Source organism: Panthera onca, chromosome B3, assembly GCF_046562875.1.
Source record: "Panthera onca isolate mPanOnc1 chromosome B3, mPanOnc1 haplotype 2, whole genome shotgun sequence".
NCBI lineage: Eukaryota > Metazoa > Chordata > Mammalia > Carnivora > Felidae > Panthera > Panthera onca.
Genome location: NC_138344.1, coordinates 124,452,705 through 124,479,460, shown reverse-complemented (window position 1 = coordinate 124,479,460; position 26,756 = coordinate 124,452,705). Strand labels below are relative to the sequence as shown.

The 26,756-nt window shown below is 35.9% G+C and overlaps 1 protein-coding gene across 4 annotated transcripts in view; it reads left to right on the top strand.

The window, feature by feature from the left end:
- CEP128 (centrosomal protein 128) overlaps positions 1 to 26,756 on the top strand; it is a 383,456-nt gene that overhangs the window by 117,084 nt on the left and 239,616 nt on the right. For all 4 annotated transcript variants that reach the window (XM_060620442.3, XM_060620445.2, XM_060620441.2 and 1 more), the window contains exons 14-16: positions 1,813 to 2,163; positions 9,438 to 10,088; positions 15,247 to 15,411. In XM_060620442.3, the coding sequence (XP_060476425.2) occupies positions 1,813 to 2,163; positions 9,438 to 10,088; positions 15,247 to 15,411 (1,167 nt within the window). The remainder of the gene's footprint in view (positions 1 to 1,812; positions 2,164 to 9,437; positions 10,089 to 15,246; positions 15,412 to 26,756) is intronic.

The window sequence follows — 26,756 nt, the reverse complement described above, 5'->3', positions numbered from 1 at the left end:
ATAAACTTCAATAGTAGTAATAATAATAATAATAATTACTATTATTGCTGGTTCCTCATTTAGATCTCAGCTCCTATGTCACCTCCTGAGAGAGAACCCTCTCCAGCCAGGCTGTAAGATATAGGCCTCTTCAAGTAACCACCCATCATTTTGGTATCTAGCATTATCTATTCTTGTAATCTAGTTGTTAGTGTGAATAGCTCCCCAATTTAGATTAAGCCAGGTCTTATTAACCATTCAGTAAACTATGTGCTAACACATAGGAAGGGTACCCAGTCTCCGAAGCGTTGGTTGGGGAAAAAAAAAAAAAAAAAAAAATACTAGTACCTCTCTCTGCTGATGGAGAAATCACATGAATACTGCTTGTTAATAAAGTTGATTTCTAGCTTCATGGTAAAACTTTTAGATAAGGGCAAAGGGTAAACAGCCAGCATCATGGTTTTCTGATTTTATTTTACAATTTTCCACACAAACTTGTGCATAGTTCTCAATTTACTGTTTTGGTTGGGTAGATAAAGGAATGACTCCTCTCTTCCAGACTGCACTGAATTTAGCAAACTGAGCAAATGCAAACCTGTTGCTCAGAAAATGAAGCTTATTTTAAGGCATTATTTTTATTTTTTTGCCAGAATGTCAAACCATGACTTTAATCATGAGAGAAATTGTATTTAACTATTTGAGCCACAGTTCAAATATAATGGAATCTGGAACTGAACATTATACTGTTAGAGTCAGAGGAAGCTGGTAACTATTTCCAGTCTTCATTTGTAGGCACCTTACAACAATGTAGATGATATTTATTGTTTGTCCTAGTGTCATCTTAGTCCCCTGGACACATGGTCTTTTCAGGTTATCATTGTCACCCCCAGTATTTAGAAAGTAAGGCTCAGGAGGAGCAGCTTATGGGATACATTATTTCTGAATTTGTCACTCCTTTCCAAAGCTTTATAAGATTGAAGATGGAAACATTCTTTTCTTTGTATAAAATGTTATATAAAAGCAGTGCCTTCTCATTTTTGAAGTTAAAAATAGATCTTCACCAATTCTTCTCAAATTAAAAATAGGTATGAATCATGATGATTTAGTGCAATTTCCAAATGTATGGTTGACCACTTCTGCTTTAGGGAAACTAGATTTTAAGAGTCCAGGTTTGCTTTTCTTGATTATTACGTATTCCAAGTAAATTTAAGTTTGTTTAAATATCTGTCCCACAGTGATTCATATAAGCTTGAGATAAGTTCAGCAACTTGTAATGTTAGACTTAGCTGGAAATAATCTATCTATAAACACTTTGAGAGCCTTTTAAATAGACTTTCAAGTATAGCATTATCTATACTGATGTTTCTATCATCAATGCACATTTTTATTATAGATTTTTATTTTATTGTAACATTTTATGTGCTGCCAGAAAGTGAAATATTATGTATGATTGCTATGATAGTCTGACAATTGTAAACTATTGATCTTTTTTCCAGTTGGACAAAGCAAGAGATTTTACAAAAGTAATGCACATTGTTTTTCTCATCAACAAGGCCTTCTATCTCAGTGACAGTCAATTGGAAAATACATATCTTCCCTTTTTGGATAATGAAATAGTGTAAAAAAGGAAACTATTCCTATAAAAAATTATTCCCAACTAATGTTCTTATAAAATACACAGAAGGGGACTCATATTTTCTAGACTGATTACTAATGAAATTTAATACAGATGATTCCCACTTCAGTGACATTAGAGAGTCTTGTTTGATGATATGTTATGCATCCAATTTTGACAAGAACATGTTCCTAATATTTCACATGCTTTATTCCCAGAATTTAACACGTGAATTGGAGAACAGGGAAAAGCAGCAACTACAGATGTTGGATCAACTTAAGGAGATCCAGAATCACTTTGAGACTTGTGAGGCCAAACATAAGTGCGCTGACCTTCAGATCTCAGAGCTGACTCACCATGCTGAGGATGCCACCAAACAGGCCGAGCAGTACCTTCTCGAGTTCCAGCAGTCAGAGGCCCTGAGACAGGCAGCGGAGAAGAGGAGAGAAGAGCTGAAGACGAAAGCTCAGGAGTCCATTAGACAGTGGAAGCTTAAGCATAAGAAAATAGAGCGAGCACTGGAGAAGCAGTCTGAAACTCTCGAGCAACTGACAGACAAGAATAATCAGGTATAAAAGCCAAATTCCTAATGGGTGATTTTTGCTGTGACCAGCCATTCATTCATCCATCCTTTGAACAAACACTTGAATGCCATGCTGTTCATATAGTCTATCAAGATGTCCTTGATAGAGAGTCTTTATGTCTTGGCTATTTCAAGGTAAAAAGGAACTTAGTTTTTTAACTTCTTAAAGCCTTTTTCATAGTTTAACATTCTGTAGATTTTTAGAGTTTGGCCCTTAAAAGAGATCCACCTCCTCCCCCATCTCCCAGTTTAGCTTTTAGTTCCCTAAGTTGAAATTGTTCTTTAATATTCAAATGGAAAAAGAGTAGTGAAATCTTCCATAACATCACTTGACTTTCTCCCCCAGTGCATGAATTTTAGAATCTCATCTTGTTATGTATTTCAATTTAAGTATTAGTTGGAAAGAGACATTTAAAGATGTGGTAGTTACTACTGGACCATTTTTTTGGCAGTAACTACAATGGGTTTAGTTAAATGAGTGCTGTGCACAGTCTCACTGAGTAGTGTTATCAGGTCGCAAGCCTCTTTAAAACTCGGCTTTTGTGCCTTTTTGATAGCAACAAAAAGCATTTCCCTGATCCATGTGTGCATTTCGAATCATCTTTTCTCTTGTATAATCAGTTAGTTTAAATGGATTTTATGCTCCTATGTTGATTCTCAACTCTATATTTGGGTTGAATTAAACCAAGATGTTTATAATATGATCAGGAAAGTCAGGGTTGACTTTTATCCATGTGTATTCTTGGTTTATCATTTTTCCTTTGTCATTTGTCACTTGTCAAGAATTCTGAACATTCCAGAAGAATAATCATTTGGATAAGTTGACTTTGTTTCAAAAGAAAACAAACTGTGGGGCAATTATATTTATAAAATCAATTGTCAGCCCTTAAGAGTGACAGATGCTTATTTCAGATGAGCTGGCATGGAGAAGATGCTTTACCATTTAGATACAAATGTCTCAGATATAAGATGGAGGAAGTGATCACCTTGGGCTCACTCTGGAGGGCTTTTCAATTTAACCCATCTGACACATACTGGGTGACTGGATGCCCTGAGGTAAAGCAGTTCTAAAGCTTTCAGACTTGAATCTGAACTGATTTGATCCCAGGAAATTGCTCTACCTTGATTATTCTGTTGTCAGTCTGGCCTGGTAACTGGTTCAGTGAGCATGACTGTAGGGGAGGCAGCTAGAAAGAAGGGGGGGTGGTGAGAGGGGTAGACTGATTGAGAAGTGTCTGGGGACTTTACTTAATTAGAGGAAATTTAGAAGAGTCCATGTCATCAGATGGTATCCTAATCCACAATGCAGAGTTTTCTAGATGGAATTTTTTAGAATATTCACAATTGTTAAACAGTTATTTCCCAGAATGCTCCTGATATAATTATTTTTATCACTTAGCATTGCTAATGATAAGCAAAGAAGTAGTTTTAAAGTGATTGCCACAGTTAGGGTAGTATCACAATTATCACAGCAGGCTTTGTAATTTTCACTTTAAAAGCCTTAAAAATTAATGCAGCATGTTGGAGTTAGAGCAATGGTTAATCAAAGAAGAAAGGGTAACATATTTCACTGCAAATTCAAGTGTCCGGTAAATCCATGATGTGGAAATACACTGTAAATAATTTCAGAAAAAAAGCATGTATATTTTTATGTCTTAGTGAATAATACCCCTAAGGAGTATTTAATACTTAATAAAATCACAAAGCCACCCTAAGGCATTAGTTATACAGCCTATTCCTTTTTTGTTTTGTTTTGTTTTCTTTTTTGGATTATTTTCAAAAAGTGACTCCAGGGTATATTTGGAAGTATGTATTAAAATAAAAATAATACTAATTTACAAATAAAACACATTATGTTTTACAGAATAAATTAATTGCTTACTAGGTAACTTTGTTAAGCCATTTTCCATGCTTAAATGATGCAATTTTTTGTGTTTTCTAAATACTTCTGTGTCTACTTCTCTCTTTTTCCAGCATAATTTATTTTATGCTTTAAGATTTGCCACTTAAAAATGTAGTAGAAAGCTAAAGGGTTTTATTCTCCTAAAAATTGCACTGATTTCTTTTTTTCTTTTTTACATTTTTGGAATTTTGGTAAGATTATCAGATACATATTCTGTTATAGAACTACTTCATTATTGAATGATATGAAATACCAAACAAAAAGCAAAGCATTGCAGAAAAAAAAAAAAAACCCAGGGAGATCAGATTGTATACTTTCCTTGAAAGAAAATGGCATGGATGTTGACATTAGGGAATCATGATGTTCTTTAAGAATATGTAGATGAACACATATTGGAAGACCTAAAATTCTGTAGATACAAATAAACTAATCATTAGTTGTGATTCTTGTGTCTTTATATTTTTTATTTTTTATGCATTTTGTCATCTTTTTTAAAGTGTTGTTTGAAGTTATTGGTTCTTGTATGTGCTTTGAAAATGATAAAGGAAAAAAATGTTGAACTTGGATTCTGATCATAATGTATGCTTTTCTGAATATTTCCAAATTTATATAACTTTTTAGGTTGTTTGTTTTTCTTGCTGAGTTGGCAGAATAATTGGTTTGGCCCTGAATATTGAGCTTTTTACTTGATAATATTTGACTTCAAGAATCTTAAATTGCCATCTTTTCCTTTTGTGTATTGCCTTCATGCTGAGGAGAAAAAGAGTGTATGTAATATATACTGTCTTTTAAAAGCTGAGTTTTTTAATTTAAAGGTTGAAAAGTAAGAAGGATCAGTGATAAAGTACATTTTAAATATGTACCATTTCTATCACATGCAATTTTAGAAAGGCTCATGTACTGATATATTAGAATAATCCAGCAGTCTGTCTGCATGTACCCTCAAATGCAGAAAAATAACTTTTTTTTTCTTTCAAAAATTTCTGTCTACCTTTTAGTTAATTCAAACAAATAAACAGACACAACTTGCATGTACTTTGTGGTCAGGCTTTTGAGGAGTTGGTTCCTGTTCTTATTAAGGTTTTAGACAGTATCATTCTTCTGGCTTCACACAGCCATTTTCAGTCCTTCTTTCACAATCTTCTCTTATAGCTTTTCATCTTTGGAAGCAGGGTTTGTTTGGTTAGAACATTCTCTTCTCATTGATCCTGACTGCTGCTTATTTTCCATTATGCCTCCACATTTCTCAAAGATTTTTACACCTGGCTTCCCCTCAACCTGTTTCATTACATGCAAGTCTTATCATCTTTGATGATTCCGAAGTTCAAGTTGGCAACCCATTGAACTCTGTGTCCTTAAGCTTCACTAATTTCCCATTTTACAGTGACCTTCAAGTTGCTCAGCAGCTAATTTCTGTGGGTAAAATTTGTCCTCATCTGTAATTCTCTATGTTCATATCTTCAGTTCCAAAATTTCAATCTCTGATCTTACACATTTCTTTTATTCCCTTTTCTTTTTTTAACCATTAACATCTGATTTTGATTTTCCACATTCCTCTGGTTGACCAGCCATTTCCTGGAATCTATTTTTTCCTGTCAACTGGACTTCGTGAAAAGCTCCTCTGATGACATGCACATCATCATCTTCAGTTTCTTCTTCCACCTTACGTGTCTTACTGATCGTCAATCTGGAATCAAACCAACTCTTTACTTTTTCCATTTCCACTCCTGAATAGTACCAGCACAATTTACGTAGAAATATCAGTTGGCTCCTATAGTGGTCTTGATTATCCCCATCTCCCCCTGCCCCAGTCCGTTTCGTTCAAAAAGTAATGCAGGCCAGTTACCAAGCACACAGCCCTGTTCCAATCAATGAAGAATGAGTTATGAAATCTGTTGGGGGAGCTTCCGGTAAACTCACTCCTGAAGAAGCTACCTAAGAGACATTTTCTCCTTCTCTGGTTTTGTTGTATTTGGCTGTGATACCTGCAGTGGCTGAAGCTGGCTGTCTTGCAATGGTCCTGAGAATGAAGTCTCACACACAGGGAGGTATTGCCAAGAGAAGTTCAGAGAGGTGGACCTGAACTTTGGCACCGTGTCTAGAGCCGTTCTGCATGGAATGATATTAAATTGCCTTGTAGTTTAAGTCAACCTGAACTGGAGTGTTTCTGTACCGTCAGCTGAAGATAGTCAAGCTGATATGAGACATCAATTCTGGGAGCCAGGAGCTTTAAGTAAAAGAGCCTAAAATGTAAGATTGACTAAGTGGGGAATAAAGTGGGGACCGGAGGAGCCTACCTTTCTAAATGGAAAGTTGGCAAATTGTGCTATTGGAAGTAGTTAGTTGAACCATTGGAAATCATATGTTGGGTTAGTGATGTTGTGCCTCAGAGTGGGGTATTAAATGACCAGAATGAAAACTTGAGGACGTTGGCGTGTGCTGTGAACGTACTGCAGCCTTCAGAAGAGGCACACAAGAGAAAGACAAGTGTAGGTTGAAGCCTGCCTGTCTATATAAGCAGAGAAAAATAAATAATAAAAGCAGAGAGCAAGATGTTTTGGGGGTAGAGAGATTGAAAATCTGCAATTTATAATCCAAATATACAGAGTCTGTAATTTGGAGTTTTTTTAGCATTGGAATAGCCAAATGATCTATGCATGCTGAAGTTAGCCCAAGCAAGAGAGGGAGGTAGGAAACTTAGAAATAAAAATGGGATAAAAAAACAAGCCTGATTTCTCAGGCCCCTTTCAAGTGCTTCTCCTTAAGCATTCCTGGCCTGACAAAGGGGATCCAAGTCCATTGTTTTGAATCCCCTCAAGATAAAGCTTATTCAACTGAGGGCCCCTGGGAATGTCCAGGATATTGAGGTAGCAGTCGAGACACGGTCATTTTCAGACTCAGAGACCATGTCTAGACAAAAACTTGGGCTGTGGCTACCAGCCAAGCAATTAACAAAAAGAAAATAGAACTTACTTAGTTTTTAGTAACTATATTGGCAAAGAAATTAAAAATTTGACCAATATAGTCTGTGACTGTCCACTCTAAGGCTGCCACCCATTGTCATGTGATGTGCTGCTTGGAACACTGAAGCAGAGGGCAAAACCTGGAGAACTGTAGAGAGGCAGAGCCTGAGTTTTGAAGGGCTCTTCTTGAACTGTTCCATCTGTGGTGTTCCTGTTATGTGAGAAAAATAAATACCTTTGCTGTTTAAACCAACTTCAGGAAGACATTATAGTCTTTTGTGTTCCAAGATGTTTTACCTGCTAAAGCTTTGTCTTGAAAATATAATTTTCATTGTTAGAGCTGCATGGAAGTCTCTTAACTTCTGGCCAGGGGCGTCTGTTATGTGTTCCACACATTAATCACTGTCTTGAAGCCACGTCTCCTTGTTCTCAGGCCCGTCCTGCATGTCCTTATAGCCAAGACTTGATTCTGTCCATTTCTGTCTTCTCTAGTATGGTAAGCAGAGTGACCTCCCAGAAATGAGTTACCCTAATTTTTGGACACTGTGAACATGATGAGCTGTCACTCTCATGATTATGTTATATGGCTCAGTTGACCTGAAGATAAGGAGATTATCCAGATGGGCCTAATCTAATCACAAGAGTCCTTAAGAGCATAGACATTTTTCTGGCTGTTGAGAGGAGGGAAGTCCAAGGCTTTGAAACAAGAGAAAGATTCATTGTGGTGTCACTGGCTGCAGTCTGAGGAGTCCATGAGCCAAGGAGTGTGGGTGGCCTTAGAAGCTCAGAGCAACCCCTGGCCCAAAGCTAGCCAGAAAACTGGGACCAGAGTGGTGAGAGCATGGAACTAAATTATTCCAACAACATGGATGAACCTGAAAGTGGAGTCTCCCCCCAAAGCCTCCAAGTAAGAGCCCAGGCCAGCTGACACCTTGATTTTAGCCTTAGGAAACCCTGGGCACAATACCTCTCCTGGCCTTAGGATCTATGGAAACAGAGAGATAATAAATGGGTATTGTTTTAAGCTACTGAGTTTGTTGGAATTTGTTACACTGAAATAGAAAAATAATACATCTACCCTTAGACCCTATAGTTCTAGCCATTTTTCCTGCCTTTCAAGGTGAATTCTTTCCTCTGTGGACCTGAGTCTTGTCAATCCAGGGACCTTGCTTTTTCAATTATACCTCTTCTTCACAGAGTTGATCACTGTCTTGAACAAATACCTCCTTGAGATCCTGGCTTCTCCTTGAGCTTGAATCTTCTGTCCAACCAAACTCTTTTCTACTAGTCTTCATCCCAACCCTATGATATAGGTGTTATTGTTATCTTTATAAAGATAAATAATTTCCTTAAGGCCCAAGAATGACTTATGGCTGGACTGAGAATCATATTCAGTTCTTTCTGGTCACAGCCCAATTGCATAACCACCTCCTTTCATTATTTCTCATGCTAGCTTCATTCTGTTTCTCCTTTGCTAAAACTGACAAGGATTTGAGGAAACTATTTTTTTGGAGTGATTGCCTTATTGCAGTTTATCATGAATTGTTTCATACTGAAGTATAAAACATAAAGTGTAAAACTTCCTTGTAAGTATTTGTGTCTTTAGTCATTATTTCTAATTCTGAAATGAGAATCTTAATTTTCTTTTTTCTGTCATCAAGCTGTGACATGTGCCCATAAGCAGGGACAGAGATTGTTCTCAGTGCCAGTGTTGGGGGTTGATGGGGAGAAATGATTTCAGCTTCCTTAGCTGCTGGCTGGCGCAGGGTGATGGACATCCGGTCCCTTGACTTTTCTCTTGAGTCCCTTCCCAACCTCTCCTAATCCTAATCTTAATCTTAATCTTATTTCTGTCTTTTTGGGACTTCAAGACTCCCAGTTACATACTGGTGTATTTCTTGTCACTAACTTTCTTTATTAATGACGGTTGATGTCTTTCTTAGATTGTATCTTCATATATCTTCCATATATTATCTTCCATATGTTTTTTGAGGTTTCTCCTTTTTAAAAGTGTGCTATTGAAAAAAAAAACTGTGCAATTAAAATGCAGAGAATTGTTATTTTAATTAACATTATATTATTTCAACCTCTGGTAAATTATAATAGGAGTCTTTTTTCCCCCCATTCTTTTGCTGAATCTTATCCTACATTTAAATACTTATAATCAAGGACTGACCTGTGTTGGTGATGAGAATCTGAAACATATATTTCAATGTGGCACTACTTCAGGGTAATTGTATTTTTCTAGCCTGAAAATTATTTTTCATTAAAAAAATGGAAAAATACAAAATTTTATTTTATGAATTTTTCTTCTCTGTGTGTATTAAACTTTATTTTCTGACAGTCCCTATGATGACCTTTACAGTGAATTTTTTTTTTTTTTTTACCTGATAGATTCTAAAAGAAAAGGATGAATTGAAAAGCCAGCTTTATGCAGCGTTACAACAGATAGAGAATCTTCGAAAGGAATTGAATGACGTCTTAACCAAGCGGGCCCTTCAAGAGGAGGAACTTCACTGTAAGGAGCAGAAACTAAGTGATATTAAGGCTCATCAAGCTGACCTTGAACTAGAAGTCAAGGATTCCCTGGACACTATCCATAGGCTGGAAAGTGAATTGAAGAAGCAGAGTAAGATTCAAAGCCAGGTGAAAGTTGAGAAAGCTCACCTGGAAGAAGAAATCGCAGCGCTAAAAAAGGGCCAGGCCAAGGACAAAGCTCAACTTCTCGAGATGCAAGAGGCTGTCAAGGACTTGAGTGCCATCCGGGCCGATCTCGCTAATAAACTGGCTGAGGAACAGAAAGCCAGGAAAGAGGTGCTTAAGACCCTTGCTGACCTCAAGACACAGGTGAAATCTAGAGATGAAGAAACAGCTACAATCGTTACACAGTTAAAGCTAGAACGAGATGTTCACCAGAGGGAGCTGGAAGATCTCACATCATCATTGCAGAGTGTGAAAACTAAACACGAGCAGAACATCCAGGAGCTGATGAAGCACTTCAAGAAGGAAAAGAGTGAGGCTGAGAATCATATTAGGACACTGAAGGTACCTGTGCTGAATTATCCTGATGATACTGAAGGAATTTTTCTGGTGGCTCATGAAGTTAATAAAGCGTAAACTTTTAGAGATCATTTTGTATTCCTAAGCACTGAAGGGAAGATAAAACTAACAGTAAAGAGGCTTATTCTTGCCTGTTCGGCCGGGTTGAAATGAGTTATAGCAGCCACCTGGGAGCACCTATTTCAGAGCACTGAAACCCTTTAAAAAGAACGTTTAGCTATTTTGGGAGTTCAGGAAAGGCAGAGGTGGCAGTAAGTCGTGGACCTGAAACGTGCCCTCATTCAACATTTGTGACCTCCCCAAAATATAAAAGGCAAAGACTTGTCAAGGCCATAGAAGCTATAACCACAGTCCTTATTGGCATGGTAACTAAAGTGGATCCGCTTATGAGCTGTGTAAACCCAAGGCTTTTGAGATTTACCCCTTCTTTTCCAAATCAAAGTTGCCTGGATAAATGCTTAATTGAGATCCGGCATTTGGGGAAATGTTTCTAGGGTCTAATGGTATCAGCATTATCCCCACGCAGGGGAGTTATTTCATAACATGATTGTCAGGAGTGTGATAAATCTATCCCTCCTTCCTGCTTTAGTTTTTTTCCATAGTACTTATCATATGATATAGATTCCATATTATTGATTTTTTATTCTCCCTTTATTAGAATGAAAAGTCCATGAGGACTGAGATTTGAGTCTATTTTGTTTACAGCCATATCTTCAGTGCCTAGAACAGTTCCTGGAGCATTGTAGATATCTGTTGAATAGGTAAATAAACAGATAAGTCTTCAAAGGTTAATTATAAGTTTTTCAAAATTCCTTGAAATAGAACTACCATAATAATGCTTATGACGAAAGATGAAATTATATTGAACTATCTGACATTTGTCAAATGCTTTCAGCTATTTTATGAATTCTTCCCCAATTCCATATAGCCTACTGGCTGTAGTGGATTTGGGGTTATTAATTGGGGTGAGCAGAGCAGAATGGAGGCTGGAAGAATAGGTAAGAGGGCTTTACTATATTTCATTGAACCTAAGACACCATCAGTTGTCAGATGCATCATTATATCTACTAAGAAAAAAAAATACATGATATACTATCAGCTGCAAGACAACATCCCAAGACAGAGATGGTAAAATGTGAGAAAATATGTCTTAATATTGATGAAGTATGGCATAATAGTCTGTCAGAGTTGATGAGGACATAAAAGTAGAATCAGAGTTATGGAGAAGAGCTAATCTTAAAGAAAATAAAATATGTGTCATATGTTGATTGATTGGCTCTTGACAATAATAATAATACCAGCAGACTTTTGTTTGTTTGTTTGTTTTACTACTCAGTTTGTGCTAGTCATTGTAAGAAACTTACATGGGTTAACCATTTAATACTCATGTCATCCCTGCAGATTGTTTGGTATTTTTTTCTCTAATGAGGAAATTAAAACATAGGAAGTTAATAGCTCAGTGTGTTACATTTGGAGACTAGTGGCGACCGGGTTTGAACTTAGGTAGTCAAGTGCCTATGTTCTCAACTACACTGCTATACTGGAAAAGGTTTAGAATTGATGATGACTAGGTATAGACTTGGGTGACTAGGTGGATAATGAAGCTGTTTGTCAAGGTAGATAACACAGAACAGATTTGGAGAGAACAGTGACAAATCCAGTTTTTTAGCATGTTGAGTTTAGGTGGAAAGGACCTGAAGCCTAACCATGAAAGTCTAGGTAGAACAGTTTTCAGTGCATAATGGGTTAGACATTAAGGAGGAAATTGGGATTAAAGTTAAATATTTGGGATCCAGTAACCCATTGGTGGTAGTTGAAATCATGGGATTTGGATGAGATCGTGTAGGGAGAAGAGAATTAAACTCTAGAACACCAATCTGTAAGGGAAGTACTAAGAAAGAGGTTCTAGCAAATAAGAATAAAGGATTATATGAGAGACAGGAGGGAACCAGAAGAGAATGGTATCTTGGAAACCTAATTGTATAACAGGTTATTTTAGTTTCTGTTCTATGGAAAGTGTAAAGCATTCAAACAAAGGGTTTTAATATAGATGTTTTTTTGCACCCATGCTGTTGATTGCTAAATGTAATAGTCTGATCATGATGCTGAATAAATGTGTCTTAAAAAAAAAAAAAAAAAAAAAGGAAACCTAGGCAGGGCATTTCAGGAAAGGTATAGTCAAGAGTGTCCAATGTGGCGGACAGGTTAAAAAGAAGAACTAAAAACATATTCCATTTGTCAGAGATTGGTGGAGAAGGTTGCTGAGGAATTGTGAGGGGGTTGGATCAAAACAGAGTGCATAGTATTCAACAGGAGACTGGGTGGTTTTCCCCATCCTTTCTTTAGGAAGTGCTTTGTGTTCATGTGTGGTGAGATGACAGTAAAGCTGTAAGAAATTACCTTTATGTAAAGAATATGTAATTTAGAAATATGCTGTAGATATTCTGAAATTTTTAGGCATTTTTTAAATTCGAAAAACAGATATAGGAGGGGTGTTTTAACCACTCTTTAATGTAGTACAAAAGCAGCATAAGAGCTTAAAAAGAGAACCAGAGATTGTGAAAGCCCAGCACTTTTTATTTTTATTTTATTTTATTTTATTTTATTATTATTTTTTTAATGTTTACTTATTTTGAGAGTGAGAGAAAGAGAGACAGAAAATCCCAAGCAGGCTCTGGGCTGTTAGCACAGGGCCCCACACAGGGCTAGGTGCCAGGAACCATGAGATCATGACCTGAGCCCAAATCAAGAGTTCTGCACTTAACAAACTGAGCCCCCCAGGCGCCCCCCAGCACTTTCATTTTAAAGTTAATGAGTTGCCTATCAGGAACAACCCTTGCCTCCTGCTATTTCATTTACATAATTCTATACTTTTTACTTATTTATGTTAATTAAAAGGAGTTAATAATGGTCATCATAGGTGATTTAGCATACTGAATTATGTACAGGAGGACTTTGGACAAGTAGCTCTATAAATGTTATATTTCTTTGGCTTTTGGCTTCACCTTTATTAGTTTTCTGAGTCTAACAAATGCCTATACATTACCCATATTTTTTCTCACAATATATATTTTCCCCATCTAGAACTACTCTTATGCTTTTTTAAAATTTAAATGTAAAATATTTTAATGAAATACTCTATTTACTATTAATATTTGAAGGATATTGTGTTATCACCTCATTATGATTTCAACAAAAATTTTGGTAGAGCCTTTTTATGGAATCAAAAGACCAAGGATTTGAACTCTTTTGCTACTTGCTGGCTTTTTGACCTCAGTCAAGTTACTTAACCTTTTTGCACCTCATCAATAAAATGGGACTAGTAATGTCTTTATCACAGGGTTTTTGTGGTATTACTTTGTAAACCTTAGAGTGAGGTGTAAATGTAATAATAAAACCGCAACAAGAAGTACGTTCTTAGTCAAATTTAGGCATTAGCGTGCTGGTAAATATTTCAAAATAGGCTCTCAGGGAGTACAGGGGGAAACACTGATTTACAGGATTTGTCGGGTTTAGTGTTATATAAATACATCATTTGATTTCAGACTGTGAAAGAAGATATCACCGAAGAGGGAGAGTGTCGCGAAGAGATGGGCACAGCTGGTTCTTAAGGCTCCCTGAGCCAGCTCCAGCTTGCCGTTGGCTTTAGGGGGAACCTTGTATACCTAAGAGTTTCACTGATCATAAAGAAAAGGCAGAGCGTTCTCTTGAAACCTAAAATCATAATTGAGCAATTTTCCTGATGAGAAACTTTATTTTGTAGTTTTATTTTTGGGTTGTGAAAACAGGATTCCTCATTAAAAATCAATTCTTTTGTTAATTTAAAATGGCATCTAGTCTTAGGTGAATTTTGTGAGGTGAATATACTATAGATTTTGTCGAAAGCTGACAAAACTTCCTTTCAGGACATTGATTCCAATGATCTAATTCCTACATCCCTGATTACACATGTATAATACACTTGTAAAAAGAAAAGAAACATATATTTTAGGAGTTAATATATTTTAAGCAGATCATAGGTAGTTGCTTACAGCCTGTTGGTAACTGGTAGGTATGACCAGTTAACAATGACAAGTGTATGCAGCTGGTTTTTTTAAAAATGACAAATTTACCTTTTTAAAGGCAGTGCAGCAGAGTAGTTGAAAGCATGGACATTAGAGAGAACTCTTGGGTTCACATCCTGGCTCTGCAGTTACTCATTACATATCCTGGGCCAAGTTATGAGTGTCTCTGGGCATCAGCTTCAAAAAAGGAGGCAGTAAAAGTAGTACCTCCCTGGTCGGGTTCCTGTGAGGACCAAATGAGGGAAAACTATGCAGAGAGGTCTGAGAGTAGTGCAGTGCCTGACGTATAGCAAGTGTGTACGTTGTTGTTATTTTTAAATTCATTTAAAATGTTAAATGTTTATTTAAAATAACACTTAAAATGGTATCTTAAGTTTCACGTGCCTGACAAATCTTTATTGAATCCCATACATGGAATAGATTATTTCTCACTTTTTCTGAAACTTGATTCTGGCTTATTCCAAAAAAAAAAAAAAAAAAAAAAAGAGCAAATACCAGGTACTTTCTTATGCTGTTGGTACTGAAACAATCACTGGCAAACTCCTTTTCACATTAAATTATTTGTAGTTGCTTGGCTGCCATGATTCATAATCCTTTTAGCCTCAAGGGTGGTTCGGTAATTTTGTGGTACTGAAAATACATAATTCTTTCACAAAACCCAGGATCGTAGATGAAGAAACTGATCAGTCAGTACTGTGTCTTAGTATTTCCTTTTGGGGCGCTTCTGTCATAAGCCCTCAGCAGAGTTGGTGTCCCCTCCCTGGGCTGTCACAGTATCTGCTTCTGCCTTTATTAACACTCCTCATTCGTTGTTGTGGAACGGATAGCTGCATCTGATGCCTCTACTCTTCATATTCGTTATCTCCGCACCTAGTGTGGTACCTTTCACTGAGGAAGTGCTCTGCGAGCGCTGAGGAGTGATTGAATAAACGCAAAGGGCATTTCCTTTGTGTGTATGTTTCTGGACAGCTGCGTAGAGCAAAATCTTGAAGTTTTTGCCCACTGATCAAATGTGTACTTTTTTGGTGTACAATTTGCCTGTGGCCAGTGGACTTTCTCTTTTCTTCTCTTTTTCTCAGGCAGAAAGCATAGAAGATAAGAATACGGCTAAAGTCCATCGTTGTCAGCTAGAGAAGTTGAAATCTCAGTGTGACAGGCTGACAGAGGAATTAACCCAGAATGAACAGGAGAACAAAAAACTGAAGCTAAAATATCAGAGTTTGAAGGACCAGCTAGAAGAAAAGGTAAAAATATGAACGAATGCTCATTTTAAAGACGAATTCAAATTTCTTCTAGGATTTCTTCTTAGGATACGTTTTATGTATTAATAAATGCTAATTGTAGTCTTTCATAGGTAAATTGTATTGGTGCCAGAATAAAATGTTAGTTTATTAAAATGATGGATTTTTATTCTTTGAACCAACTGTTAACATTCTACTACATTAGATGTTTAAGTTTCTTCTGGGTCTTGAAATAGTTTAGAGGCAAGGTAGCAAAGAAAGGAATTCTGGTTTATTGAGGACGTGCTATACGTCAGGCATTTATGCTAGTTTATTTACATATGTGTCCTTATTCAGTTCTCACAACTCTGGGTTGGATTTTATTGATCCCTTTTAACCTATGAGGAAACTGAGGCTCAAAATAAAACCTGTAATAGTTAAGTGCACGCTATATGATAGGCACTTTTAATGCTCATGGTAATTTTGTGAAATAGATACTATTATGCTCATTTTTGCACTTGTAGAGATGGAATCTTAAGAAGGTTGGTAACCTTGGAACATCCCTAGCAGGCTTACCACTTTCCTTTCAGTGGATGTGTGTGAATTTATTTTGAGTATCTGCTGTACACAGGAATTGGGTAGAATATGAGGGACTTTTAGAGAGTCACTACTTTTGTGGCAAAAGTCAACTAAATATAGAAGACAGAATATTTTTCTTCTACCTGCTTCCAAAAAGGATTTGCAATTGAGTGTGATAGAAGTCAAATGTAAATAAAGATGACCATTGAAATACTGATAGTAGAAGACAGCATAAACTGGGCCAAATGAATCCTGTACTTGATAAGGGTTACTAGCATCTGTGAGGAAGGTGCTACCATTGGGTAGGATATCATAAAATGCTTCATAAACCTTCCTTAACGCTTTACTGATCTTTTCCTCTTTTTTGTATTTTGCAAAATTCCTATATTTTGTACACACACACACACACACACACACAGTTTTGTTTTTTTTTTTTTACCTTTCTAGTAATTCTTAAAATCAAGGAAATAAGATAGAAGTTAGGTGTTTATGATTAAATGTGCTAAATTAAGTTGCTGAATTTAAGCCTACAATCTTGACAACTGCTGCAATTTAGTTCTTATGTCATGTTTTGGTTTTAGTGTGTCCAGTGTTCACACATATTTACTGTATCTCTTGCCAGGGTGTAGTTGCTGTGGAGATAATGCAAAACATTCCAACTTTTCTGTAATTAAAATTCTAGTCAGAAGATTGTGTTAACATGTTTTATATTTACCTATTTACATTTAAGAAATAGTGGTTCAAATTTCATATATTGGAATGTAAAGTTTATCTTGTTCTGCTTAAATATTTCTTCACTGATTCTGTTCATGATGTTCTAGATATATATGTTCTCAGGCATTCAGATAAATGGAGCATTTACCTTAGGACAGAGTTTCAAGAATTATTGACTGTATTCCATTGCTATGTATTGAGCATCTAGTATGTGGCAGGCCTTGTGCCGGGTGGTGAGGGTTGGATGTAGATAAGACACAGGTCTGCAACTGAATGCTTATGACTGGATTGTGAAAAACTAAATCCCTTTCAGTTGTTAAAACTGTATTGTTGAGTCTTGACATTGGGTACTAATGCAGAGAAAAGATATCTCCTGAGTCTAAACTGGAGAATGATCTTAAAGATACAATAGTCTTAAACACACCTATATATTTATATATATATATATATATATATATATATATATATATATATATATATATATACACACACACACACACCTTATATGCTTGCTTTTCTTTAATAAACTTTTTGTGTGTGTGATTATATACTTTTGGTTGACTTAGCTGTTTATGTTGACTCATGCCTTAGTATATGGCTACATATGAATCAAAATTTTGTTGGGTCAGGGTCTGGGTGGCTCAGTTATTTTGAGTGTCTGATTCTTGTTTTCAGCTCAGGTCATGGTCTTACAGTGAGTTTGAGTCCCCCATTGGGCTCTGCACTGACAGTGTGGAGCTTGCTTGGGATTCTCTCTCTCTCCATCCCCACCTCCTCTCTCTTTCTGTCTCTCTGCACCCCCACCTCAAAATAAATATTTTTTTGTTGCGTTAAGCCATCTATAAATAGGTCTGAGAGGTGATAATAGTATTAGTGGCTATGGGCAGAACGTTGAGTGTCAATCATTTTCTAGCCGTATGTCTTTGGGCAAGTTGCTTAAAACTCAAAGCCTGTTTTATCATCTTTGAAAAGATGATAGAATTAAATGTGAAAGTAATTCTATTATAGAATTAAATGTGAAAATGTATATAAAGTGCTTGGCAGAGTAACTGATATCTAATAAGCTATTAGTAGTGTCAATTAGTAGATGCCATTATTTTGTTATTGTTGTGTTTCCAGATATTGCTGGTTAGTGGTTCAACCAAACAGTCAACCAATCAGCGAGTATTGACTGCCTGTGTTTAGTCTAATAATGTGTTAGGCAGTGAGGGGCCAGGGAACTGGGAATAAAAATTATTGCACAGCTATGCAGATTGGAAGTTGAGAACGAGACTGCGTTGAGTCACTTGAGACAGATGGCCCCCAAAAGGAGGCTCCCTTGTGAAAAGACCTGGCAGTTCTATCAGCAAGTGATATTGAAGGCACGTGTGTTAAGCAAACCAAACAGGTGGGAGGTATTATAATATGTTTTCTATTGGAGGACAGGAATCAAATCTTGATTGTTTTTCCATCTCCAAGATCAGGCATAGAGCCAGGTACACAGTAGATAATTTATAAGTAAATTGTGGGTAAAGAGGTGTGTGTGTATACACACATACATGCTTATACATGTATGTAACAGATAAAAAATATGGATAACCTATGGGTATGTGTGTGTGTGTGTGTGTGTGTGTGTGTGTGTTGTGGCCAGACTGCAGAAGATAAAAACAAGAAAAGATGAAAATACATTTTCAGTGGGGAAAAAAAAAAAAGGCCCTGTGACTTGTAGCCCACAGATTACTATGTGAGCAGTGCAAGTGAACTTGGTAAATGGGGCCTTTTGCATTGAAGAGGTTTCAAATGTGGTTTTTCTGCAATCAAAGGGGAAGCCTTTCTTGTTTGCCTAACACAGCATTATTCTTGCATGCCCGTCTTATGGCGTTAATACACACTTCCCCTCTTTTTTTTTTTTTTTTTAAGTGTTTATTTATTTTAGAGAGAGCGAGTGTGAGCCGGGGAGGGGCAGAGAGAGAGGGAGACAGAGGATCTGAAGCGGGCTCTGCACTGACAGTGGAGAGCCTGATGCAGGGCTCGACCTCACAAACCATGAGATCACGACCTGAGCCCAAGTCTGCCACTTAACCTACTGAGCCACCCTGGTGCAGCATACTTCCTTCTTTTTTAAATGTCTTGCTACTATTTTGACTGCATACTTTAGGTCTTTGTTTTTTGTCATGTTCTTACTTGGTAAGCTAAGAAATGTTAAAATTTCATCAAAATTCATATAAAGCATTAGCATCAGCAGCCTTAATCAGGCGATCAGGAGAAGATTGCTGTTAGTATATATGCACAGAATAACTAACTTTAGCATATTTTCCTAGTGCATTCAGTGGTGATATGTGGTAATAAAATGCATTTTTTTCCAACATCTGATTTTGCTTTAACATCAAATGTTATTTTTCAATTTTACATGACAAAGAGAACAAGTATTATGCAACCACAGAATTTTTACATATGCATTTAAAACTTTATTATGAGCTTCTTACCAGGGAAAAAGCTCTCATGAAGTGTTAGAGATAGAACTTTTTCTCCATCTATAGTGTCATTGAAATTTATTATTCCTTTTGCTTAAAATTTTAAAAGAAAGTATTTGATTTCTTTTGTTCTAAAAGGTTATTAATATTAATCTTTTTATTTTTCTGGTTTTACCTGGAAACTCATAATGTTGTTTATTTTATCAGAAATCTATTTTTATTAGTTTCCCTGAAATCTAACTCATCAAAAAGTTCATGTATAATTAAGTCATTTTTGCTCAGCAGGTCAACATCAAAATTTATATAGTGAAGGTTTTAAATGTTTTATCTATACAGACCTATATCTGATCCAACCTAAAAAAATTATTAAAGTATGAGTTTATTAATGATTATTAATGGTCATTTTTGTGGAGCTTTTCAAATAATTTTGTAGTGTAAGTATTAAACATTGTTTTTAATTTTGAACATATTTACATAATGTTTGAGACATAACTGGTGTCTAAAAAAATTGGGAGAATATTATTTTGTAGATTATTCTGTTCATACTATGTGTATTATCTTGAACCTTATGTTTTAGAAGAATGTTTTATGAAAAAATATATAAAATATTTTATGCAGATACATTTATAAGCAATGCAAAAAATGCTATAAAAATGTGAATAATATTCTGAGATGTTTTCCTATGTCCAATGCAGACATAATGAAGACATTAATTTTCAGGAATTAGGGAAACAATTTAATTGGGCATATTCATTTTTATAAATTCTGAAATTATAGGTTTAGAAAATATATTGTTCTTTATAAGGGAACACTTAAAAAGTATGAAAACAGGGACTCAGTGGGTTAAGTGTCTGACTTCGGCTCATGTCATCATCTCAGAGTTCGTGAGTTCAAGCCCCACATCAGGCTCTGTGTTGACAGCTCAGAGCCTGGAGCCTGTTTCAGATTCTGTGTCTCCCTCTCTCCCTGCTCTTCCCCTACTTGTGCTGTCTGCCTGTCTGTCTGTCTCTCTCTCTCTCTCTCAAAAATAAATATTAAAAAATTTTTTTAATTAAAAATTAAAAAAATTATAAAGCAAATTTTCATTGTGGAAAATGCAGGGTACTTTATAGGGAAGGTTTAAAAACTCACCTATAATCTCACCACCTAACTTTCCTACATTCAGTTTTTGGTGAAATTCTTTTCAGGGTTCTTTTCTATACACACAGATACTCAGGTCCCATTTAGGATCATTTGCCATGCACAGCTTCATAGTCTGAATTTGCATGTCATTGAACATTTTTCAAAATCAAGTTTATTTGGGGTGCCTGGGTGGCTCAGTTGGTTGAGCATCTGCCCTCGGCTCAGGTCATGATCTCTCAGTTTGTGAGTTTGAGCCCTGCATCGGGCTCTGTGCTGACAGCTCAGAGCCTGGAGCCTGCTTCAGATTCTGTGCCTCCTCCTCTCTTTCCCCTCTCATGCTCTATCTCTCAATAATAAATAGATGTTAAGAAAAAAAAATTTTTTTTAAATTGTTTATTTAACACCCAGTATTTTATCTGGTGAATGTGGCATTCTTTTGTTGTTGATTACATTACTGTTTTTTCTATTTTAAAATTATAGATCAAGTGATTTCTATCCAAATAATCTAGTACTTTCCGTATTTGGATATTTCATTTGTATTTTTTACTGATTTAATTCTAAGCAGAATTATGCAAATATGCTTCTTGCTACTAGATATTCAAATCTGGAAGAGAAAGGCATTTACTCTCTTCATTTTGCTTTCTCCTTTAATCCACCCCTAAACACAACCACATGTAGAACTTCCTCTGTTACTGGAGATGCTGTCACATGGATACATATACCTTGTGATTATAGCTAGCCATGGCAACGTTGGAAGATTTTTCAGTAGTTTGTTTTTCTGCCCCATATCTGTATGCTAGATTTTGATTTTTTTTAATAAACATTGTCTCAGATTTACAAGATCGCACTGTAATATTGTGCAGAGGTGGTGGTTCCCAAAACATTTGGCACCAGTGTAATTCTAAAGTATGAAAGAGCCTTGAACAGTACCAACCTCCCCATTCTCCCCCCTTCTTTTATAGATGAGGCAGTTCTGACCTAAAGAGTTAGTTGACTTGCCCAAGTGTTCTCAGCTGTCCATTGGTAGAAATGGAAATAGGAATCAGGTTTACCAATCCTATTCTCTCTATTGTATCAGAATTTATAGGACCTACTATATTGATTATATAGGTTATTTGGGATGTTTAGTTATCTCATATAATTCTTGCTTATTTCTGTAGTATACTGACTTCTCTTTAGAGGACTTTTTTTCTCTGTTATTCTTTCAGGAAATGAGAATCCTTGATGAAACAATTAGGAGCATGTTAAAGCCACAGATGGTGCGACATCCAAGGCAGTTCATAGGAACCTAAGTTGTTGAGTAGATCAGGATTCATAGAAATGTATTTTTGTTCCTTCCCACGAAATGCTTTATTCAAGTTATTTGTGAAGCGACACCTAGCAACATATTTTAAAGCTATGATTATATTGGATTAAAACATTTAGGAGATAGTTTTCTTATACAAAATGTGGATCTTTGAAAAATGGTAATTACAATTCTCATTTGCAAATGTAATCACGATACCCATTTTTACAGATGGTGGAGACTGAGGTTAAGAGTGTAATATAGTGACTTGCCCAACATTGCACAGCTTGTGGTAGAATCAAGATATGAGCAAAAATTCCTTGTATTTTTTCCCTTTATTTGCTGCCAGTAAAATGACTCACATTTGTATCTTTTCATTGAACTCATAGTGTTGAATTTAAATTTAGGGTTATTATATTCAACAGATTACCATATACTCTTTTATTTTTTTAGCTTTACACCAATTTTGGGAAAGGAGTCATCAGATTTTGTTAGAAAAATCAAATTAAAACCTGATATTGTGACATAAAATATATCCATGGCAAGAAAATATGAATCAATGTTGTTTAATTTTGTGTTTCAGTTCTAATTTGACCATCTGTTAAGGACTGCTACTTTTCATGATGTGGAAAAATACATATGATTGTCAGATGCCTGTTCTATAAAATATTCACTACTTTGCAAAATCACATTTCTGTATTTTCTTTTACTAAAAACTCAGATCGTAGCAGGCACAGTTCTCTGATTTCAGTGGTGTGTGTGTGTGTGTGTGTGTATTTGTTTTTTGTTTTTGTGTGTGTGTGTGTTTTTCAGTACAAAAAGAAATAGAAGCAAATGAGTTGTGACTTTTTTCACTTACTTTAGGTCATTTTTAAGCAGACTTCCTTTTTCTTTTGTGTTTCATCTATTTTAAAAGTGTTAAGTAGGGTAAAGCTGTAGCTACCACATATTAATTTGGAGGCAAATTTAAAGCAGATACTCTAAATAAACACTGACTACGATGTTACAAGTAATTTCCTTTGAGATTGCTGTCATCTTAAAAAAAAACCCAAAAAAACAAAAATAATAAGATGGTCAAATTAAAGGTAAAATGATAAATTTTGTATATGTCATTTATAAAGTGATTTTAATTGAACCACTTATAGTCATTAAGTCCAGGGTAGTCCTTGACTTTTACAGAGAACTGGCTGAAGCATAAGACTGCTTACCATGTATGAAATACTATGCCAGATTTTAAGAAGCAAGTTTAAAATGCAAAGGTGACATGACTATGCATTGACTGGGTTGGGGGGCAGTTACACATGCAGCTGTGGCAGAGGATGGGGCAAGAAGTAAAAGTTGTATAGAAGTACATTTGGTCTCTACTTTCCAAAATGGAACGTAGGTATGGAGAAGCCATTTTCAAACTCTGTTCCATTGGCAGTGACTTTTCCACGAACCATTTGCAATCAAGGAGGTCCACTTTAAATAAAGGTAATGAGTGAAGTCAGAGTTTGCATCTTTATCATTCCTGATTTGGACTTGATTGAGAGGCCTGCCATTTAATCCTTAATTCATTGAGTGGTTGATAACTACAGGGGCTTGAGAGGAAAGTAGTCTTGTTGGACACTATCCTTTAAAATCCTGTACTGTTAGTTTGATTTCATTTAATTTTGAAATTGTGAGTGATACCCATAGTGTAGGAATTAGGCTAAATAATGGTACACATGGTTGTGGTGTGGAAAGCCAAGGGGAAAAGTTCTATATTATATCTGTTTCAGTGCTTTGTTGGAAGTTAAGCAGGCCTAGCCTGCTTGCTTTGGTAGACCCTAAAAGGAAACATAAAATGAATGTCCAGGTTTGTTTTCATTGAGGTTTCTTTCTTTCTTTTTTTTTTTTTAATCACAATTTAAAATGACTGAATCTGTTTTGTCATTTAATGTTGAACAAGTAATATTCTGTTAATTTTAGGAACAAAAACAAACAGGAGGTACTCATTGCTTACATAAGTTATATTATTTAGAAATTTGTTTTTAAACTTTTCCCCCATATTCTTTCATAAGAATAAATGCATGCTTAAGCATCTTTTAAGAAATAAAAAAAAGGAGAAGAAATCCTGATGGTTTTTAAAGACACTGTAAGCTTATAAACATTTGTCTGGTGATGAATGATGCATTTTTTTCTTTTGAAAATTAAACAATGTTCGTTCCAAATGCATAATTTGAAACTCTAGTTGTTTGTTTCCTTGTCCATGTTTTGTTTCAGAAATAGAAATGCATCAAAAGTGGCTGATTTTAAATAACTAACGTTATTTCTGTTTCCCAGCATTTGACTTAAGAGAAATACGTAATGATTGCAAAATGGCCCTAAAACTTAATGAATGCATAAAATACCCTTCAGTGGTATTTTTGTTTCCAACTTTGAATATTAATTTCTAGGAATGTATCCAGTACATATCCTGACACCTTTCTGATTATGCTGCCAATGATCTTTGTATTGCTCAATATTCCCCTAGAAAAAGATACTTAAAAAGCCTGAGGCAAGAATAATTTCCTTAAGTGGGGTTAGAAGTTTAAATCTGAATTTCCATTTTTTGGTTTCTGTTTTATGGATAACTTTCCTATGCCTGCTTAAGACTAGGCTCTGGGGGCGCCTGGGTGGCGCAGTCGGTTAAGCGTCCGACTTCAGCCAGGTCACGATCTCGCGGTCTGTGAGTTCGAGCCCCGCGTCAGGCTCTGGGCTGATGGCTCGGAGCCTGGAGCCTGTTTCCGATTCTGTGTCTCCCTCTCTCTCTGCCCCTCCCCTGTTCATGCTCTGTCTCTCTCTGTCCCAAAAATAAATAAAAAACGTTGAAAAAAAAATTAAAAAAAAAAAAAAAAAAGACTAGGCTCTGGATCGGAAAGTCTTTCATACTCAAATTTTAATGTGCGTCAAATCATATATCCAGTGTTCTAATTATGCCTTACTTTTTTTCAGTTAGCTCTACTGTTTTACTAATGCTCTCAGTTCTTATTCTTAGTATGCTATTAATCCTAACTTCTTCCCTTCCTTTGAAGGAAATAGTGTAAAGCATCTGCTTACAGAGGAGAAGAGAGTATATCTAACCCACAAAATAGGTGCAATTTTACTTTAGGAAACCAATCTTCTAGTAGGAATTACAATGTTCTTTTGCTTTTTAAATACATGTAAAGAATCATCTCATTCTCTCACACATGGATCCGTACTTAATTTGTCAGCAGACTTTATTGATTCTACCCTTAAAACTTACTCTGCATCTGATTGCTTCTTGCCACAAGGCAGTGCTCTCACTTTTGTGACATCACCTTGCCTTGATGGTTACAATAACCTGTAATTGACAAGATGATTGCCTTCAATGAATTTACTAATTAATTTATTGCAAAAATAAACTTACAGAAACACAAGCAGTCACTTGAGTTCAGAGGTTCTGTTTTTTTTTCATTATCATATAGTTGGGGTCTATTCTGCCTAGTACATAGAGAATACACACACACACAAATGCTCACAGGATGAATGGAACGTAGGAGAATATATATGTTTCAGAAAGATTTATCGATCGACTGCTGTGTGACACACTACTAGGTACTGGGATGTTTAAATAAAGAATAAGATCTCTACCCAACAGGAACTCACAGTCTGGTGGGGAGACAGACATAAAAGACACTCAAATAGTAAGAACTCTAGGGGAAGCTTGTGTAAAGTGCCTTGGGAGCATAGAGAAGGGGTAGACATTCCTATTATTCCTAAGAGCTCAGTTATCTGTTGTTGTTATAATATCCATGTGGGTGAGGAGGGAGGTTCCTCATGTTACTGCACTTCTATAGCAAGTAAAAAATTCAGTTTATGACCTTCCCTTGTCCTCTTTATTCCTGAGTAGTGTTGGGTTCACTGAGGATAAAAGATTTACATAGGTTAGATCCATGGAGACTTTTAAAAACTGATCTGAATTGTTGATTGTGGAAGTGTTGCTTTGTTTTATTTTTTGCGTATTTTTTGATACCAATCTAAACATTTAATATATAGCCGTACTTTGAATTTAAGAAATGCACCATCATATAAAGATCTTGTATTTTTCAGAAATAAGTTTGTAGAAAGTAGTTATGGTGTGGCCAATACTTAATGTTTTGTTTATTTATTTTCTTGCTGTTTTGCAAGACAGTTTGAACTGCAGTGTGGTAGTTTTCCAGATTAAAGTCTTTTCAGATACCCTGTAATATCTATGGTAGATCCTTCTCTTTTAGTTGTGAAGTTTCTGCCTTGGTTGGCATTTCATTGTAACTTAACTTCCTTGCAGCTGAGTCAACTCTGTTGGCATAAGTAATATGAGCTTTCTTTAGAGAGTTAGATAAATGGCTTCCAGACAGATCCAATTTTTGTTCAGGATAGTTTCATAATTTGCCTTGTAATGCCAGTGTCCTGAATTTAAGGCTTAGGCATAACAGTTATCTTGAGTTATGGAAATATTCTTTCTCAAACTTTTTAGGCAGGGGCGCCTGGGTGGCTCAGTCGGTTGGGCGTCTGACTTCGGCTCAGGTCATGATCTCGTGGTTCATGGGTTCGAGCCCTGCGTTGGGCTCTGTGCTGACACCTCAGAGCCTGGAGCCTGTTTCGGATTCTGTGTCTCCCTCTCTCTCTGGCCCTTCCTCTCTCTTTTTCTCTCTCTCAAATGTAAATAAACATTAAAAAAAAATTAAAAAAAAACTTTTTAGGTGATATGTGCTGGTCTATAGTTTCAACATGCCATGCTTCCAATAACTTTGTATTATATTATGTTAGCTTAAATTCCAACCTTTAATATAATTTGATCTCTCTCTGCCTCTTATCCTATTTCTCCCCCACCTACTGCTGATGTGTTAAAGATGGCCTTGGGGCTGAAATATTGTCATTCTTGATTATTCAATTTAGTTTTCAGTGAAGGAATAGCTTTAACTTTGTAATTAATGACTTATTTAGTCATGGGAGTGTGTTTTATTTGCTAAAATCTTTATTTTAAGGTATATTAAGAACTGTTTTCATGTCATTTAACAACCGTATTGGAAATAACATGGCTTTTCTGGAACTCTTAAGATATTGAAGGAATCTCAAAATTTTTGCCAAGGAGATATCATTTTGGACATGCTCTAGTTTTACTATAGTTCTATTTCCATTAAGATTGTGTCTACTTGTAATCTTTACAGCCTTTGGGAAAGTGAATGTTCTGAGTTGTGAAGAGCATGTGG